Source organism: Daldinia childiae, assembly GCF_008694065.1.
Source record: "Daldinia childiae strain JS-1345 chromosome Unknown Scaffold1, whole genome shotgun sequence".
Taxonomy (NCBI): Eukaryota; Fungi; Ascomycota; class Sordariomycetes; order Xylariales; family Hypoxylaceae; genus Daldinia; species Daldinia childiae.
This window is the reverse complement of record NW_022984642.1, coordinates 2,863,436-2,881,947: the sequence shown is the minus strand read 5'-3', so window position 1 is coordinate 2,881,947 and position 18,512 is coordinate 2,863,436. Positions and strand designations below refer to the sequence as shown.

Here is an 18,512-nt window from a genome sequence, read left to right as displayed (position 1 = left end):
GGAAGTGAGATATGGTCAATTTTGATATCTAAGTTGGTTTTAGAAGAGAAGAACTCTTATTATTATTAGATCAAGACGTATCACTTGAGGATAAATTAAGATATGATGAAAATACATTTCAATTATTCACTTCTATCCCACATTCTTCCCTTCCTAATCTCATCCTCCGGAGAAGCGGTCTATCAGCATCATCGTAACTCCTTCAGGGCATTAATCAATATCATACAACCAAGATATTATATCTAGCCTAGTAGCGCAAATTTCCCTATTATTCTAATAATAACCCACCGGGTGGGTAATTCTAACATTCTCGAGATGCGACTTAGATAAGTGCCTAGGTAGATTATAGATTACCGCCAGGTATCTGTCTGCGACGACGAAGTGGCACAGGTCTTGGGGACGGTGTAGGCGCGGTTGGGATCGGCTTCCCATGATATGGAGCCGTCGGTGTTGACCACGATGTACTTGTACTGGATGGCCTGTCCGGCGGGGAGAGATAGTTGCCTTCCAGAGAGGATTGCTGGAGGTGTACTGAGAAGCGCTGAGAGTGACCGCCTTGCTGGTGTCCCAGTTGCCGAGAGCAGCGACGTTGCCCACTACCTTGACAGTCTGGCCGTAGGTCGGTAGTCTTAAGCTCGTTGAATGTGACTGCAACGGCAGTAGCAACAGTGCAGGTACCGGTGGTGGTAGTAGGGGTGACTGTAGGTCGGGTGATGGTGGTGGTCGGCACGGTAGTGGTGACGGGAGTTTGGTTAGCTGGAAAGACGAAACCGTGCCGTGGAGTATGATCCACCCTGAGACGTCGCCTTGCAGACACCGGGACCGAGGTGGCAGTGGAACCTGCGCCTGCCCAGCTAGGGGGGACTACACCAGCTCGTCGTGCGGCGGCGGTCAAGAAGGAGGCGTACGACCAAGTAAGGTCCTTAGCAGATAGCGGTGAGCCACTGTCGCGGTTGTATTGCTCGGCAAGAGCACCATCGGATCCGGTGTACTTGGAGACAACGTTGACGAAGCCATCGGCATAGAGGAATACGGCGTTGTAGATCGCGGTGTAAGTATCTGTGCCGGACTTGTACGTACCAGCTGAGACACCCGAGACGAGGTCCTGGAAGAATGGCAGCGAGGTGGAAGTGACTGTGATGGATCCGGTAGTCTGCCAGACGTAGAGGGCATCATAAAGCTGCTCCGCGGCTGCGAGTGTAAGGAGATACCATCTAGCATAATGGTTAGCGATAAATGTACTAGGTAAACGAATTAGACAAGGTACTCACGGGTTACCGTTGTAGTAAGAATCTTCGGGGTATCGTCCCACGGCAACAGCTGATCCACTGGGAATTCCAGAGTTAAGGCCGTAAATGCTGCGGAATGAGTCTACGACGACCTTGTGGCTGGAAAGAGCCTTGTCACTGCAGGGTTGGAAAGTAGCGGCGTCGCAACCAAGAGCTGCGTCGAAGTTGTGGATCGAAGCTAGGATTACGTTGCCATCCTTGGCAGATCGACCGTTGTTGACGTTGATATTGGCTAAAGCATAGCCGCTCGAGGACGACCAGAAGGTTTGCAAGAAGCAGAGGACGTGAGGTGCAATAGCATCGTAAGAGTCATGGCTTGTACCAAGGGTCTGCGCTAGGGCGCTTCCTTCGACCAGGGATCGGTGCTGAGCAGCAACTGTGAAGAAAGAGCTTCCGTTAACTTCCTCCCAGAGATCGAAGCCGGTCTGGTTCCAGTACTGGGCGACGTAGGTAAGATCGTTACGGATTATGGGCCAGATGCTGTTAGTAACTGTTGAAGTATACCCGTTTGCAATAAGCCAATTGGAATAGCTGATCAGAGCAATGGCCCTCAGAGCGGGACCATCGCGTTGGGGGCGGCCCCACCATCAGTGAAAGCGCTGAGGTCGACGTGGTACTTGGCTTCTCCCAACCCCTTTCCATCGGATAGAGAACCTGACGGGTTGGATACAGTTTGTAGCTTAGCCTGGGAGATGATATAGTTCTGTATCTGGGTTTGTAGACCCGCGTCGTAGCTGTTGGTGAATCTCTCGACTATAGCCTTGAAGACAAGAGCAGCATCTCTGGTCCAGGTGAAGAAATCTAAACAATTAGCATATTGTGAAAGTTTAAGAAGAGGAGTTTGCCTACAATCAGGATCAGACTTGGACGGGGAGGCTATAACGATGCCTGCACTGGCACCTTGGGCGCTGCTACCAGTCGATCCGATATTGTTAAGGAGCTTTTGCAAGGCAATAGGCTCTTCGGTGGCGATGAAGCTGTCTACCGCTCTCTTAAGGATCACGCCCTCTCGTCGTACCCGAGAAGAACCGGGGGAACCGAGGATGGTTTGGAAGGCAAAAGTGCCCAAGAGGAAGAGAGAAGTGAGGCCCTGCATGATGGGTTCAATCAACGAGGTGCTGTTGCTTGTTAGAAGCCCTTGACTTGAGCTCTGTAAAACGTCCATCTTTTACTACTCTTATATATACGAAGCTTTTCAGCAGCATCGTGAAGAGGCCCCTTGCCTCTTTCGGACACCTGACCGGATGCTACTCTAGAACAGCTGTAGGACCGAATCTCAGGGTTCCCCCGGCGGTACTTTTCGGTCATAGGGCGTAACCAGGTAAATCGGCCTGGCGGTGTTTAATGGAGTCAATGCAACGCCGCCAAAACAAACTCCGCCTTAAAATTAAATGACGTGAGTATAGAATATGCTCAGTTCTAGAATTTGATGGTAAACAATAGCCAACCAAGATTCAACCTGGAGCAACCTGGGGTATCTGGAATCGGGCCGCTTTAGGGGGGGATGTCTCCAGGAATCGTCTGGTACCGCGCATACGGGATGGGCGGCTTCGACGGATTCGGTAATAGACCCCTGGATGCCTAGGTAGTCGCCTAGGTAGTCTAGGGAGTCTAGGTATCTAGAGCGTTAACAGGGACGGACTATGAGGCTGGATTAACTAGAAGTAAATATAAAAAAAGTACACCAACTCCATGCTAACCCCATAGACTTAAATGTATTTCATGCGGGGAGCATCGTCCCCGCATTATTAGAAGTTGGAGTAGAATGTAAAGAATAAGGGGAAAGGAGTTGCAAGGGGGAGTCCACAATCCAATTCTTCGGAGGTCATCCGGTTGATGCTAAGCCTTTTTTTTAAGATACGTGTGCAATCCCGACTTGAGCCAGTGTAGCTGCTGACCTTTTTTTTTGTTTTGCTGTACGGACACTTCACAACAAAAGATTAATAAAATGTCCAATTGGATAAAGATTTAATAATTTATTTAGATCTACATGAATTATTTATCTTAGGTACATATACATGATATACTTAGGTAAGTAACTAAATACATCATAGTATTTTAGAGTATTTCAGTACCTATTTAGTAAGGTATTACCATAATTAAACCAATAAGATGTAAACAGCCTTGCTCAGTATCACATGCGTGACCATACCCCTAAACTTATATGGACACCTACATGGACACTTACATGGACAGGTCAGGTACGCATTACATTTCTATATCGACCCGTGATATACCTCATCACACCACCTGTTTCCTATCAAATAGCTTCTAGCTCAAACGTGATCACGGCACATGCCGTTCTGAATCCAGGTATTCATAACTTCCCTCGGCTTGTCAGGGCTTGTCAGGGCTTGTCAGTTAAAATCGTCATATAAGACCCTGATTGTACCTGAAAACCTGGAAACAAGCTAAGAGCCCTATGCACATCTAGTATCCGCTTCTTTACCAACTTGCCAACTTGCCAACTAAACTTATTTATTATATCGACTTATTATAGGACCATTAGTCTAGCCTTAGCTTGTCCTAGTAATCGTGTTACGGCTACGGACGGATTACAGCATCGACTCTGCCCCAAAGACTAGTCTGCCCGCGATGAGGCCGAACGAGAATATTCAAACTTCTCATTATCACGGACGATATACCCTCTAATTGACATAGCGCATTGTCGCAGCTTCACTAGAGCAATAGGCGCATAGAAACGCGTTGGAGGTCCGAGATAGAGCCGATCATGTTATTCTTCATCATGTTATTGGCATCTGATTCTACGAAACTTAGCACGCGACACGAATACTAATAAATATCATCATTTCTGTACCAAGGCAATCTCGTCCTACTGGCACTTAAAAAGCGCAAGCTTGGAAGGAATAGCCAAGGTTTAGATGGGCAACGGTATGTAAGGTATCTTATGGTTTTCCTCAACCTCATAGATCAATGATCTCGGAAAAAAGGGGTGGAATATAACTCTTGGAACAAGACCAGTCCACCGAGTTGCAGCCTTTACGGCGAACTCAGGCTTTCCAGAAATGCTCCTTACTCTAGGACCTGTCGATTGGATTGACATCATAAAAAGAAGGATGATTCCATATGTGATTCGAGCTGCCTCGATCATCAACTCTGAATTCGCGAGCGAACAGAGGACGATCGGGCACAGATCCATGATTGTGTAAAAGGAAAGAAGAAGAAATTTCAAACAGAAAAATTTGAAATTTATTGTGCAGAGGCTGACGAGAAAGTGGGGCAGACTAAGCCATGTGCACTGACCACCTGCATTAGTGTACCTAAGGTGCCAGCTTTGTGTTGCGACAAAGAGTTCTTCCATTTGAAATGACTTTGTAGCTCTGTACTTTGTAATCCGATATCTTATCCAGTGTCCTTATCCCTTATCACTATTTCCTAACTTCAAGTAAGCAATCGCAACAATTGCAATAATCTTAAAATCCTACCTAAGGTAGCCTTACGTATATCTTCATTCCCAACAATCGAAAAGTAGCTATCGACGCGCGCTTAAGTCACCACCATCCATCATGGATGCTGCAGCGATAGAAGAGACGAATCGCCTTCGCGTTTCTCTGGGCATGAAACCTTTGCCCGTTCCTGGCGCAAGCGGTCCTCAGTTCAAAGAAAAGACATCCACGCCCGACGAAGACGTCGGAAGTACCCTAGAGACCAGAGAAGCAGCCGCGTACGATAACTACAAAAAGAGCAGAGATGCTGAAGAGGCTAAGAAGAAGCGTGAAGAGAAAACTGCTGCCATCAAAAGAGCCCGCGATGCCGCAAAACGTTTCGAGAACTTGCAAGGCAAGGGACTAGGCGAGGTTGATGACGGGGATGAGGTTGATACCAAATCATGGTTGATCAGTCAAAAGAAGCGCCAAAAGCAGATCGAAAAGGCGCGGAAGCTAGAGGAGGAACTAGCGGCTGCCGAAGCTGAGGCAGCAGCAGCGATTAAGTACACGTCCAAGGATCTTGCTGGTGTTAAGGTTGGACACGAGGTCGGATCCTTCGAGGATGGAGAAGAGCAAATCTTAACACTCAAGGATACCGACGTTTTGGGAGAGGAGGATGAAGGCGACGAACTCGAAAACATTAATCTTAGAGAGCGAGAGAAGCTTGACAAGAAGCTGGAATTGAAAAAGAAGAAACCCATATACGATCCCCTTGCAATCGACGAGAATGGCGAGCGTAGCCTCCTAGCCCAGTACGATGAGGACATTGATGGCAAAAGAAGCAAGAAGTTTACACTAGATGGATTAGGGAATACTGTGTTGAGTGATGATCTGGATAATCAAGCACCCGGTGGACAACGGCAAAAGATCAACCTCGATCTTTTTACAGAGGATAAGCCGGCATCGGATTACTTAGATATCTCGGAAATAAAAGTCAAGAAGCCTAAAAAGAAGAAGTCGAAGTCGACAAGACAGCGCCCAGTAGACGAAGACGATATCTTTCCGTTACCACCAGCAGAGCCGGATCAAGCGATGGACATAGATTCGGGCGCCGGTTTCGTTAACAAGAAGCGCAAGACAGACGACACAACATTCGCCGATGACGAAGATCTCCAGGCTACTTTGGCTGCTCAAAGAAGAGACGCTCTAAAGAAGCGCAAGAGGACGCGCCCTGAAGATATAGCGCGGCAACTGCGAGAGGAAGCACAGACGCCAGAAGCTGATAATGACGCCAACGGTGCTCAGGAGGGTGGCCTCGTTCTGGATGAGATCTCCGAGTTTGTTTCGGGGCTAAAGAAGGAAGATATCGAGGACCGCAAACCTCGTAAACCGAAGTCACTTAAGGATGCTCCGGTCACAGCTATGGAGGACGACTCTGATGAAGACGAGCCGATGAAGGATGGTGACGACGAACATGATAGAGTTAAGCGCGAGACGTCAACCCCGGCAGAGACGGCCATCATCGGCGTTGACGAGGAGAAGACCATAGGGTCTGGCATCGGCGCAACACTACAGCTTCTAAGGGAACGACAGCTCCTGAAGGACTCGGGTGCTGCTGAGCTAAATGAAACGCAGCGTCAGCATCAACTATTCGTCGCTGAGAAGAAACGCAAGTTGGCAGAGATTGAGCAAGATGCCCGCAACCAGCGTGAGCGTGATCGCAACAGCGGCAGACTCGACAGAATGTCAGTACGAGAGAGAGAAGAATGGGCCCGACAGCAAAACAATATGCGCGACCAGCAGACATCCAGACAGCTGGTCGACCTCTTTAATAAAGGATACAAACCCAACGTGGAGCTGAAGTACCACGACGAATACGGACGGTCGCTCGACCAGAAGGAAGCGTTCAAGCATCTCAGCCACCAGTTCCACGGCAAGGGAAGCGGCAAGGGCAAGACGGACAAGCGACTCAAGAAGATCGAGGACGAGAAGCGACGAGAGTCCCAGAGCATGCTGGATGCCAGCCAGAACGTCGGCATGAGCTCGGCCATGACACAGCAGACGAAGAAGCGGAAGGAGGCTGGTGTGAGACTGGCGTGATACAGACTTTTTTTCAAAAGGTGCTTATTCCCTTGCTTGTACACTTATTAGTTAGTAATTCAGAGCTGACACTGGTCTTTTCAAGTCTGATATTCCGTGATGTGCTACGATGATGTTTGCGCTCAAGCGATGCGGTGCCGTGACCTATGATTATGAAGCCATACCCCTTTTCTCGTGATGTGATCTAACGTAGTATGCCACCACTGCTGGCATTACACCTACCGTATTACTATGCTAATATGATATGTTTTTATTCTCGGTAAGGCGCCTAGATTAGAAAAATAGCTGAGTCGTGTGGACTTTGCGCCATGGGCTAAATAGTGTGGCCTCAGTTAGCAACTTATAATCCAACCTTCATAATGCGAGCGTAAGGCAAGTTTAATCATATCAATCTAGCAGATATAAGCAGCTGGACGAGACCTATCGAATACTAGATAATTCACATTTACATAGTTGAACATACAGATAAAAAGTATAGATTTAATAATATTCGATGAATTACAAAGAATGCATATGCGAACAACATCCCAATCTTTAATGAAGTAAGTGGCATAACCTTGAGAAAAGTTTAAGTGACTATGAAAAGGTTGAAAGCACAGGAACAATATAAATGTCGTAAGTCTAACTCCATATGATTAGTAAAATAGTCAGTTACCTATACTAGTATGCATGCACCTCCCTACAGCCACACACTTTTCCACAGCGGCCATTGTCTCTACCAGCTTTAAACAAAGTGAAGGAGAAAAAGGTTCAGGCAACGTCAACCAGCAGAAGAAAATGATAAAACTATAAAAGTAGAAAAGTAGAAAAAACTGCAAAAAGAAAGGATCCCTCGGGCCGGAATCGAACCAGCGACATTTCGGTAACAATTTTTCACAATTACAGCCGAACGCCATAACCAACTAGACCACCAAGGGGGTGGGGGTTTTAAATGCTTGCTCTGAGAGGAAGTGGACTTCCTCCCGAGGGACAGCTGTTGAAGAATTGGGGTGGTGTTGGGGGTTATAAAGCTGTTGTGCGCTGGTTTTTTTGTGGCCGGAGTTTAACCGATTCTTGCATGTGCGGGGTTACTTATGTGCACTTGGTACGCGGGTACATGCTTTCGTGCACGGTGCATGGTGCATGGTGCACGGTTGCCGAATTGTGAGGAAGGTGCGCATGGCCAGGGTACGAAGGTACGAAGGTACGTAGGTGTAGGTAAGTACCTACGTAGACGGCGACTGCCTCAGAAGAAAATACTGTATGATCCTGTGATTCTGATTCTGATTTAATTATTCTGATCCGGAGACGTACCAAGTACCTACGTACCGTTGGTGATTGAAAAATCAACTGCTTGATCTTGATTACCAGACGTATGTACCTAAGTACCTACAGCATGGAAATCAATATGGAAGCTTGAAATCAGAAAGCCACTTAGAGTCACGTAGTATTTGTGTTATATGTTTTTATGGGAAACAAATTTTTTTTGTTATTTATTGCCTATGCTAAGGTTTTCTGTTTAATTTGATTTGCTTATATGGTGTGTGCATGCTTGGAAGAAACTGTATAGGGGGTACGTAGGAAACATAGGGGGTAAGGAGTAAGGGGGCAAGGGGCAAGGAACAAGACACCATAGGGATATTCAAGAGTTCATGAGGGTATACGTTTTAGGACGAACATCGCTTCAGGGAAGCCAGATCAACGGTGGCTCCAATCCTACTTGACTTTGTACGTGCCGTTCAACGCATGAGACCTCAAGACATCCCATATATCTCCCATAGTTGACATGTTTAAACATCTCTATATGATCATTGCAGTGTTTATCCTGCTCTCCAAGTCCATGTAGTAGGTAAAGGGGCAAGAAATGATGTCTAAGTCATTTCTATATTACCTATAATGAACACGAAGAACAGCTAGAACAAGCAAATCCATAAGCTCGATGCTTAAGTCTGCGTCCGGCCATCTTTTCTGGGCTTGTGGTCATCATCCTTCTTGTGATGCTTCTTGTCCTTACTATCGTGATTCTTCTTGCCGTCATCCTTCTTCTTGCCGTCATCCTTCTTCTTGCCGTCATCCTTCTTCTTGTCATCATCCTTCTTTTTCCCATCCCTCTTCTTCGAGTTTTTCCCACATAGCTCGTCAAGGACAGCGATTAAACCCTCGGCCACTTCAGCAGATATAGGCATGGCAATTTGTCGAGACTCAGGGGCTGCTGGCTGACTAGTACGCTTACGATGTTTCTCGTCGGCCGTGTCGGTAGACTTCTTCTTGGTTGCGGTCTCCTTCGCGTTATGTGCTCGACGGTCGGAAGGGTGATCATTGTTATTCTCGTTGCTCTCTAATCCAGCCATAGACAGCCGTAGGTTTCGAAGGCTTTCCTCTGTTTCTGTGACCTGAGTAGAGTTAGCTAGCATGGAAAGCACTGGAGTAGAATTAGAGACGGGAGGTCTTGGCTCTCTCGGGTCAGACGTTGGTGGTACCGAAGCAAGGCCACCCTTCGGCGTGGACTTGCCCTTGTGTCCATCTGGTGATCGACGCAGCGACTCAACACGATCGTTGTAAGGGACACGGGTGTCGCCTGTGTAAGCTGTCTTATTGGAAACGGAGGAGATGACGGTGGAGGGATATGTATCACTCGCTCCCGGCTTAGAACTCGATGAGCGACGTCCACTGCTGTGAGACATGATGGGCAGATTTCCTCGAGGATTTTCGATAGGCTATTCTACGAGATTGGCTGTGAGTAACGAATTCCGAAGATGGACTTACTGCGTTCAAGTCTCGATGGGAATGATGCTAAAGAAAGCTCGACTGGAGATGAGTTGATATTCAGAAGTAAAGTTACTCTTGGTCAGGCTTATATACGCTGATATGATTTTTGGAAAACAATGGAGATATTCTACTACAGGTTATTCTAATTTCTTTCAATAGTATTGTATTCCTTTTTCTTTCCCAGCCGCTTTGTTCGCCGGGACATAATTCAGTCGACTAATAACCTACGAACCACAGATTCTTTCACCAAATCAGCATCAAAAACGCTCTTTGTCTATTTACTTGGGACTCGGATTAGATGTTCTTCCGTCGTTAAATCCATACGATCAATATCAAATATCCATGGAGTAGAATTCCATTGTTTCGTACCTGGGTTTAACTACTAATTTCGAAATATACGCCACAAGAACTCCCATTTCTAATTTATTATCTACATTCTTTGTTTACCCTCGTAAATTAGTCGATAATTAATATTTAATTCAATAAAGCACAGTAAAAAAATAGCTTAAACTTAGAGTGAATGCTCAATAATACTTGATTACACATGATCGATTTACTTTTATCCATCATATAGCTACTGTATAATATCCAGCCAATAAAAAATACCTTGATTTGTTTTTTATTGAATCAGAAACCAAACTGCCCAAAAAGGGTTTAGTAAGGAAGGTTTTCGGCGTTGATTTTTGAAAAAACCGGAGCCTTCCGGACCTGTCCGACCTCTTCCGGACCGGACCCCCGGCGGTCACCATACTGGATCCTGCAGAATCAGGCTCCGGTTTTCTGATCTTTCCGGAATAGCCCTGGTTGCTAAGCCAAATAAAGTAAAATCAGCATTAATAATATTTGGTTCCTTCCTTGATTGCATTTGATTGTACCATAATGTGATCTTTTGCGATTTTAACCTTCTAGCAATCCTCCTGCCTACATACCTGGTGACTTCTATTTGATGCACTCTATGTTTGTACCTTTACTGATTGTGCTCTGAGCCATCATTCTATATAAACATCCCCTCCCCCAAGGCATCTTTCCCATCTTTCCCATCTTCCCCCATCACACATCAGTCTTCATACATCAGTCTTCATACATCAGTCTTCATCACACACCCAACCTTTCCAAACCATCTACCTTTCCTGGTCATCTATCTTCCTTGACCATACAGTCTTCTCAATAATAATATCCCTTCTTGATCATACATCGTGATCAAACATCATCCTTAATTAAGTCTTCGCGACTTATTTTCTCGGTTTCATTTCAATAACGCGTCTTCACCACAGAGGACTTTTGTTTCTCATTACAGCCTTGCCTGTGAGTAGCTCTGCGCACCATTTTCCTAACCCTCTGCTCTATTGTTGCTGCTCTTGATACCACATCCCTACCCTGGCCTACCATGACCTACCTTGACATACCTTAACCTACTTCCACCTACCTTAACCTACCTTCGCCTACCTTCGCCTACCTTCACACATTCATCTGTCTTCACACCTTCATCTGCCTTCATCATCACGAATGTCTGGCTCTACTATATAAATAGTATGATTGCGCCCCATCACAGAATCCCTTCCATTACCACTCTATCATATATTGTCGCTACAATCATCGTCGCCTTTACCACCCACTTCCAAGTCATCTCTCATCTACATTCATCAAGACGGATACCTTCTTCCATTCGTGTTGCCTGTTCCTTGGAACCTTCATTTACTATGTTCCAAACCCTCTCCTTCGCCTTACTATTGTTCATTACTAAACCCTACTCCTAGGCTCGTGGTTCTCTCTAGCCTATTTGCAGTTTAGTGGCATACAAGATGGCGGCCACTCAGGAGCTTCAATGTCTCCAATGCTGTAGATGTAAGCTATTGTCTCTTTCATTACTCACATTTATCATCTACCTTTCGATAAGTTTGGAGAATGTCATGACTCACTATGGTTCCGATAACCTTCTATTTGGACCGATTTCTTACAACCCTCGTCTCTATTCCTGTCTACCTTGGATATAATAATAATAATACTAATCATCTATTAGATTCAGCCAAGAATGTTGCCCCTAGCAGTGAAGAACCCCGACTAAACCCGTTTCACCGCTTGTCCGTTGAGGTCATATGCGTGATCTTCTCCCATATGAAAACTTGGAAAGATTTCAAGGCAGCAGCAGCCACGTGCCGACGAGCAAGAGATATAACCCAACAGAACGAGTGGTTAATCGCGCGCACATGGATCGATAACATGCTGCCCCAACCCCTCCGAAAGCTTGGAATCATGGCCGTCGCCTCTCGAACATTCAGCCACGATGAGGTGGATAAGTTCATCAAGCAGTACATCTCACACGAGGGCGACTATCCATTCACTTACAAAAGCATGGAAGTGGCTTCTGCTTTACCTAAGCTTCTGAAAGCGGCGGAAACGGTCATCGATACACCGTTTTTCAAATATGGGTTTCTAAGCCGCTATCTCAATGATGGTTGGACGGGATCAGAATATGTGAGAGAGATCCGAGCATGCTTCATGATAGAGACGGCAAGAAATCTTTTCAACGGCTCTACAGAGAATCCAGATGAGGAGGGGTTTGGAAAAAAGAAGCAAGCATACTGGACATCTTTCACAAAAGCGGAAGTAGAAGCTGCAGGCGTAATGTTTGAAAGCTATGAACGATGCATGTTCGAAGGTGTGTCACAATGCATAGCCCCATTGAGTTAACGTGTACTAATCGGAACTGGCAGCTCTCTATAACAGCCATGGCGGGGATGAGTATTACGAGAACATAGGTCTTCTCAGAGACTACTTTGACAGTGGAGAAACTCATTCTTTCATCCGGGAGTTTTCAATTGAAGCTGGGTTGGACCAGTTATACAAGTGGAAGGTCGGAGAACTCAATCCACATACCTCATTCCACAGCTTCCTGGTCAACAGACGTGGGCAGCGTGAGGGATACCAGCATTTCCACGCATTTGTGGCAAGCGAGGACACGGTCTTCGCCGAATCCCCATTCCAGCCGGGCAAGAAAGCGATCGTTCTAGACCAATCCAACCACTCGGACAATCTGCAGGGACAGCATGATTCGGCTGACGATGACTCTGACAATGAGTCTAACTCGAAGTCTAACTCGGAGTCTAACTCAGAGTCTAACTCGGAGCCCCAGTCGGAGCCAGAATCTAACGATGACCCTGACGATGACCCTGACGATGAGTCTAACTCGGATTCTAACTCGGAGCCTGAGTCGGAGCCCCAGTCGGAGCCCGAATCTGACGAGGAATCAGAATCCGAGCCCGATGAAAGACAGGTGTACAACCCAGACAACTATGACTTCGCGACAGTGGGCGACTGGGAGCTGGGCGAGGAGATGTGGAGCCGCTGGAGAACAAGTTCTTCAACCATGGGCTTTCAGGAATGGATGGACAATGAGATGATGTGTCGAGAGGGAGACTCCGAGTATGAGGATGACTATTACGATTAGAATGAAGGCGAGGGTGAGCATGAAGATGATTATGAAGATGAAGCTGAGGGTGAGAGTAAGAGCAAGGACAACGGCGAGTTTAACTGAAAAGTATCCGGATTGTGGATGATTTTCACGGAAAGAGGCTTGATATGGCAGCTTATGCTATATGCATGGAGAAATGAGTGCTGAGTTGAATGATGAGTTATCAGAGTTGAGTTATCAGGGTTGAGTTATGAGAGTTGAGTGATGAGTGATGGTGATGACTGATGAGTGAGTGTGTTGATGGTGTGACGATGAGATTGAAGCCTATGGCCTTGCATGGTGTTGAGACAGACTCGCACCGACAGACTTGCATCAAACTTGCATTGACAAACTTGCATGTAACATTGATCGCTTATAGATAGCTGCTTACTGACATGACGTCACATAGCACCTTTGCTACTTGCAGTTTTCTTTTTACTGTTGTGTACTGTAGCACGGAAGTCAGGAGATACCTGTTAATGCCGTTAGGCCCATACTTTCCGATAGAGATTTGAGTTTCTAATTCATCACCACCCATTGCAATTGACAAGTCTACTAATAAAAAACTACTCTACTGAACTGAAGTGAAAATAAAAATTAGTCACCCAATAATGAATTAAAAAAAAATAAATTAAAATAAAACAATTGCAAAAATAAATGTCTCCGGTACGGGGAATCGAACCCCGAGCTCCTCGGTGAAAACGAGGTATGTTAGCCGTTACACTATACCGGACTGTATGTTGGTCATTGTTTTGCTTCCAATGCTACATGAGATTTTGCCGTCTTATTACATATTATATCAGTTGGTGTGCGTAGGGCAAGCAAACTATTGGTTGTTGGTTAGTATAGTGGTCCGCCTGTGCTATTTTAGCTTGCAAAAATAATAGTCTTGCATGTGAAAATGAGTGTCTGCGCAGTACCTACCTAGTGAAGCTATTCCACATGATTTCGAATGCGACAATATCTATCCTAATACTTGTGTAATCTCTTTAATTATAGAGTAACGGACTAATATCTTCAATTATCTGACATTATCAATTCCTATACCCTCTGCTTTTGTTTCCCTCGTATTCATTTTATGACAAATTGTCTCAGCAAACGCGAAACTAGTTGTAACCTTAGGTTCTTCTGCCACCCAAAATCTTTTACATCCAGCTCTCCCACCACAGCATATCCCAAGCCCAAACCCCCCTTATACACAATTCAACTTACACAACAGAAAAAAAACCAGATATTTAACATCTCCCACCAACAAGCCCAGCCCATATCCCAATCACGGCACCACCTTCGACCACCTCCGTCCCCTAATCGCATCCTTCTCCTTACCCACCTCCTCCTCCAGTCTCATACCCGCATACGACGAAGTAGTCGCCCCGCGCTCCCTGCTCGTCAGTAGTAGAACGTCACGATCAGCGCAAACACCAGGATCACCATCCAGATGGCGATAAGCTGGACTGAGCGCTTCGGGCGCGGGCCGTAGGGCGAGTAGAGCTTGGGCATTTTAGGCATTATGTCTGTATATAGGTACCTAATGTATAGTGTAATATGGTGTGGTGTGCAGGTGTATATATGTGAGTGGCTAAGCTGAGGTGCCAATAGATAGGTAGGTAGCTGGAACCTTAAGCTTGAGTACTCTGGTCTTGATATGACACGACAGAGTAAAAAGCGCAATTGTTATTTTGAGCCTTAAAACTCAACTAACTCAATTCAATCTATTTGCCTTCAGTTTTAGATTCGTAGGTGATATTGTTGAAGATAACTGAGTTGAAGCTTCCAGGTTCAAGCTCAAGGCCGATCGATATATAAAATTATGTCATAACCCCTTAGTCATCAAGTACACCTACCATCAACTCCAATCTTTAGAGTTGAAAACCTCACTTATTATGACGATAAGGGAGGTAACTTTGTAATAAAAACTACAAATGTAGACTTATAGTCATCTTACTCATTCATATGATCTTAATTATTATAAACGTCAAATCACCTCTTCAAACCATGCCATGGCCCAGATACCTTTAAGGAAATCAGGCAAATTATCAACACAGTAACATAATATGTACTGGGTCTATCATTCTCATCCTACGTCTTGATAATCAAGTAATCAATTACGCTGTTCCTGTTTGAGTGTCTCTCAACCTTCCTAACTCCCTAATAACGCCAATCCGCAATTCGCTAAAGCATCATATCTGTACACTCGCACCAATCCCTTCACCCTGATACCAAAGTGATTCCTTCCAGTTCCCCAGCCGCACCTCTACATTGGCATATGCATCCAGCTTGAGCTTTCCGCCTATCGCTTTCTTCACAGCATCGTAGCCAACCGAGTCTAGTGACCACGATACTGGTAGTTTTGGCGTTTGGGATTTGCCAGGTGGTGCTGAGAACGGCAAGTCGTAGACGATCTGCCCTACCGGCTCGGTGTGATTATACAATGCGGTAGCGTTGACAAAATCTAGATATAATGTGTTATAATGCAATGGTGATACAAGGGTAAATGTGGCCGTCGATGAAAAGACGTGGAAAGTAGCATCTCTAATGAAATGAGACCTCTCTTCAGGGGTGTCTCCAGGCAAACTCAGCTTGGGAGCGGCAAGGGTCATATTAAATTTCGATAACGCTTCGCAGATGATGGGCTGGCCTGGGATACTATTTCGATGTGGCTTTACAGTGATGCTCGTATTCCAGCCTGACAGGTACTGTGATATTAGTTCCCGCCCAATTTTTCGACCGTGGGCGCCACCCATTGGTGGATTCCATTTTGCGGTGACAAGTATATTTGAGTTTGGACCTTTGCCAATATTTAGATCCTCTACCGTAGCACTCCCGATGATCGTACCATTGCTCAGGACGTGGATGTTCGCATATGGTACATGAGCTGTATAGAGTGTTGGATTGGTAACATTAACTAAGGCTTGCAACGTTATCGAGTCTGATGTCGTGTCCAAAATCCTGAGAGACCCGACCTTTGGTTCAATACTGCCAACAGTACCCTTTGGAAGGGCTGAGGATAAGTTAGCACATGCTACTATATACAAGACTGGCGGAAGGGCAAGGAATTGCACCTCTTAGAATGAACCGCCCTACTAGACGGACTATCTGAGAGCGACTAACATATTAGGACAGCGAGGACGGACGTTTTACTGGAATTTTGCCCTCCGCAGGAACCTCCTTTAGAGTAAGGTTTCCTAACGTGGTATGCACTTTGATATCCACTAAGGCGTCAACATGTAGACGGACCGTTTCGATGCCAAATAGTAAGGCACTAATGACTTCGGCAAATACCGTACTATCGGTGATGTTGAGGGGTGCATCGATAACGCGGGACTGGATTTTGAGCATAGGCCCATCATCCCCCTCGCCTTCAACCCTAGTAGAATTAGCGTGTTGCCATTCTCGTAGATTTAGTTCTCCCATTTTCTTCGACTTGTAAAGCACGTCCGCCGTGGCGCGGACGTTTGTCACGTCTATACCAAAGTTCATCTCAGAAGGAATGCTTGCGGTAACTAAAATAGTTCCCGAAACTGTCGGGTTGGAGTCTGGGGCGTCGGGATCGGGTAGAGCAAAATTGACATCGGTCAAAGAGAAGTTCCTAAGCAGACCATCTAAGGTACGTCCGGGAAATGGGACAGGTACTGTTACGCTAGATAGTATGTCTGCAATCCACTTCGGCGTGTCGCCATCGGGATGACGACTCCCACGGACGAAGAGTGTAGCGGGGTCGCCATGCATATATTGTCGAAGGATGTTATCTAAAGGTGAAGAAGTAGAGTCCGGGCAAACGTGAGTCAAGGAGTCAGGTAACTCGCGGATAACTCCTTTAACATCGAGCACAACATCAGAGCGTGGTTCCACATGAACCTCGCTCGTAGCCGCTTCCGCTACTAGGATGAAGGGATCTGAACTAGCGCAACCGGATACTAAAATATCAAACGCAAGCTCGGGAATATTAAGTTCGACCGGATACTCGTTGAACGCCGCCAGTGCTACGTCGGCTAGCATTGTCCCCTTCATCGGGCCATCATCGACTTTAAAACGAGTAATATTATATTTTGGTATCGCAGGGACCTTGTTAGCTGTTCAGAAAATTAGTATATTGTTTAAGTAATTATATGCCTAGCTTTATCTAGATATGCTAGAATAGGACTTCTTTCTTTCCCAAAGTAGAGGGAAGCAAAGGAACGGTAGAGTGATTGACCTTCAAATACAATCGATTCCGAGATGGCGTGCGTCCCTAGAGGGAAGATGCCAGATTTGAGACTGAGATCAGCCTGTCCGTTTAGACGCAGTTCGTCCAATCTGCCTTCGAACCATTCATTCGCAATTATGCGAATGCCTTCTGGATCGCCCGGTATTATTTCCGCGACAATATCAAACTGTGTTACGTCGCCATCCCGCAAGTTGATCAATAGAGGCGGGATGCTTGCGCATCCAAGAAGCACGTTATTATATTTAGGAATGCGCACATCGACCCTCGTCTGTTCGCTTTCAAGCTGAGCTGCCACCCATGTAACAGCCTTTCCTACTCTTCGCACATGATTGCTGCTAACTCTCGACCCATCTAGATGAAAGTTGGCTTGGATCCGAGCTCGAACGCCGTTCGTCGTAATGGATTCGAGGGAGAGGTTGGTAGGCTCAATAACGGCGGCTTGCTGAGCATACTCTTGAATAGTTTGAGGAACAACGAAGGCGAGAACGATAATGACGACGACGAGCGCTGCCAGTATGAACATTGCGATAAATGACGCCCATCTCCTAGACTTCTTAGTCAAACTGGAAGCGGGGGACGCATCGGTGGGGTGGGCTGGACTCGAATCGTCACTATCTACATGATGCTCATCTTCTTCTCCATCGTAACGTGGCGTTGCCGACGAATTCGAGAGCAGTGGCGTCGACTCGCCAGAATCTCCCGGCTCACGAGCCTTGGATTTTCCTTTCGTCGCGGCCGAGAGCAAAGGCGATGCTTCGTCTTCCGACATGATGACGGCTGGGGGTCAGATCGACGGATCACTATTTTAACAATAGGTCAATGACGGGTAATTAATGAATATGTGCTAACTAGCAGAATGGTGTAGGCATCATCAAGTCTAGAAATGTGGTATATTTGATAGACTATGATTAGTGATGTATTGTAAGATGATTAAATTAATGTTAATAAAAAGGCACGGTTTGTATGTAAAATAAGGTTATGGGTATTATGAACTGGGAAAGCGTGGAGTAGTCGTCATCAACGGACAACTCGATGAACCACACTAGCTGAAACGAGGCCCTTCGGCTGGATAGGTGCTGGGCTGCTGGGGCGAAGCCAACTCAACCCTCCCGACCGTTAAAACCAATCAAATAAAAGAGAATAGGTATTAGAGCGGTTACCTTTTCCACTAACGGTCCAGCATACATAAAGCGTATAGTCCGGGGAAGGCGGCAGTCCTGCAGGGCACCTGCAGGTACTATGTAAACAAGTACTGTGCAACTTCCCGAAATCGGCCAGCTGACAGACACCTGCAGGTGCTTGCCCTGAATTGGACTATCGTATCTTGT

General features: G+C 46.1%; 5 protein-coding genes across 5 annotated transcripts; 2 read left to right on the top strand and 3 right to left on the bottom strand.

Moving 5' to 3' along the window:
- Positions 1–343: 343 nt before the first annotated feature.
- Positions 344–2,385, bottom strand: GL218_00750 (Glucoamylase; the record flags this gene model as incomplete). The annotated part of the gene is made up of 4 exons (XM_033577185.1): positions 344–1,214; positions 1,272–1,779; positions 1,875–2,090; positions 2,139–2,385. 4 exons carry the CDS (start codon positions 2,383–2,385, stop codon positions 344–346), a joined length of 1,842 nt encoding a protein of 613 aa, XP_033442016.1.
- A 2,431-nt stretch (positions 2,386–4,816) lies between these two features.
- On the top strand, positions 4,817–6,778 carry GL218_00749 (U4/U6.U5 tri-snRNP-associated protein snu66; the record flags this gene model as incomplete). Its single annotated transcript, XM_033577184.1, has 1 exon — positions 4,817–6,778. The coding sequence occupies one exon, from the start codon at positions 4,817–4,819 to the stop codon at positions 6,776–6,778; it is 1,962 nt and encodes a 653-aa protein (XP_033441522.1).
- Positions 6,779–8,700: 1,922 nt separating this feature from the next.
- On the bottom strand, positions 8,701–9,441 carry GL218_00748 (uncharacterized protein; the record flags this gene model as incomplete). The annotated part of the gene is made up of 1 exon (XM_033577183.1): positions 8,701–9,441. One exon carries the CDS (start codon positions 9,439–9,441, stop codon positions 8,701–8,703), a length of 741 nt encoding a protein of 246 aa, XP_033441523.1.
- A 2,338-nt stretch (positions 9,442–11,779) lies between these two features.
- GL218_00747 (uncharacterized protein) lies at positions 11,780–12,974 on the top strand (the record flags this gene model as incomplete). Its single annotated transcript, XM_033577182.1, has 2 exons — positions 11,780–12,185; positions 12,241–12,974. 2 exons carry the CDS (start codon positions 11,780–11,782, stop codon positions 12,972–12,974), a joined length of 1,140 nt encoding a protein of 379 aa, XP_033441524.1.
- A 2,183-nt stretch (positions 12,975–15,157) lies between these two features.
- GL218_00746 (uncharacterized protein) lies at positions 15,158–17,953 on the bottom strand (the record flags this gene model as incomplete). The annotated part of the gene is made up of 3 exons (XM_033577181.1): positions 15,158–15,978; positions 16,112–17,050; positions 17,173–17,953. 3 exons carry the CDS (start codon positions 17,951–17,953, stop codon positions 15,158–15,160), a joined length of 2,541 nt encoding a protein of 846 aa, XP_033441525.1.
- Between the last annotated feature and the right edge of the window lie 559 nt (positions 17,954–18,512).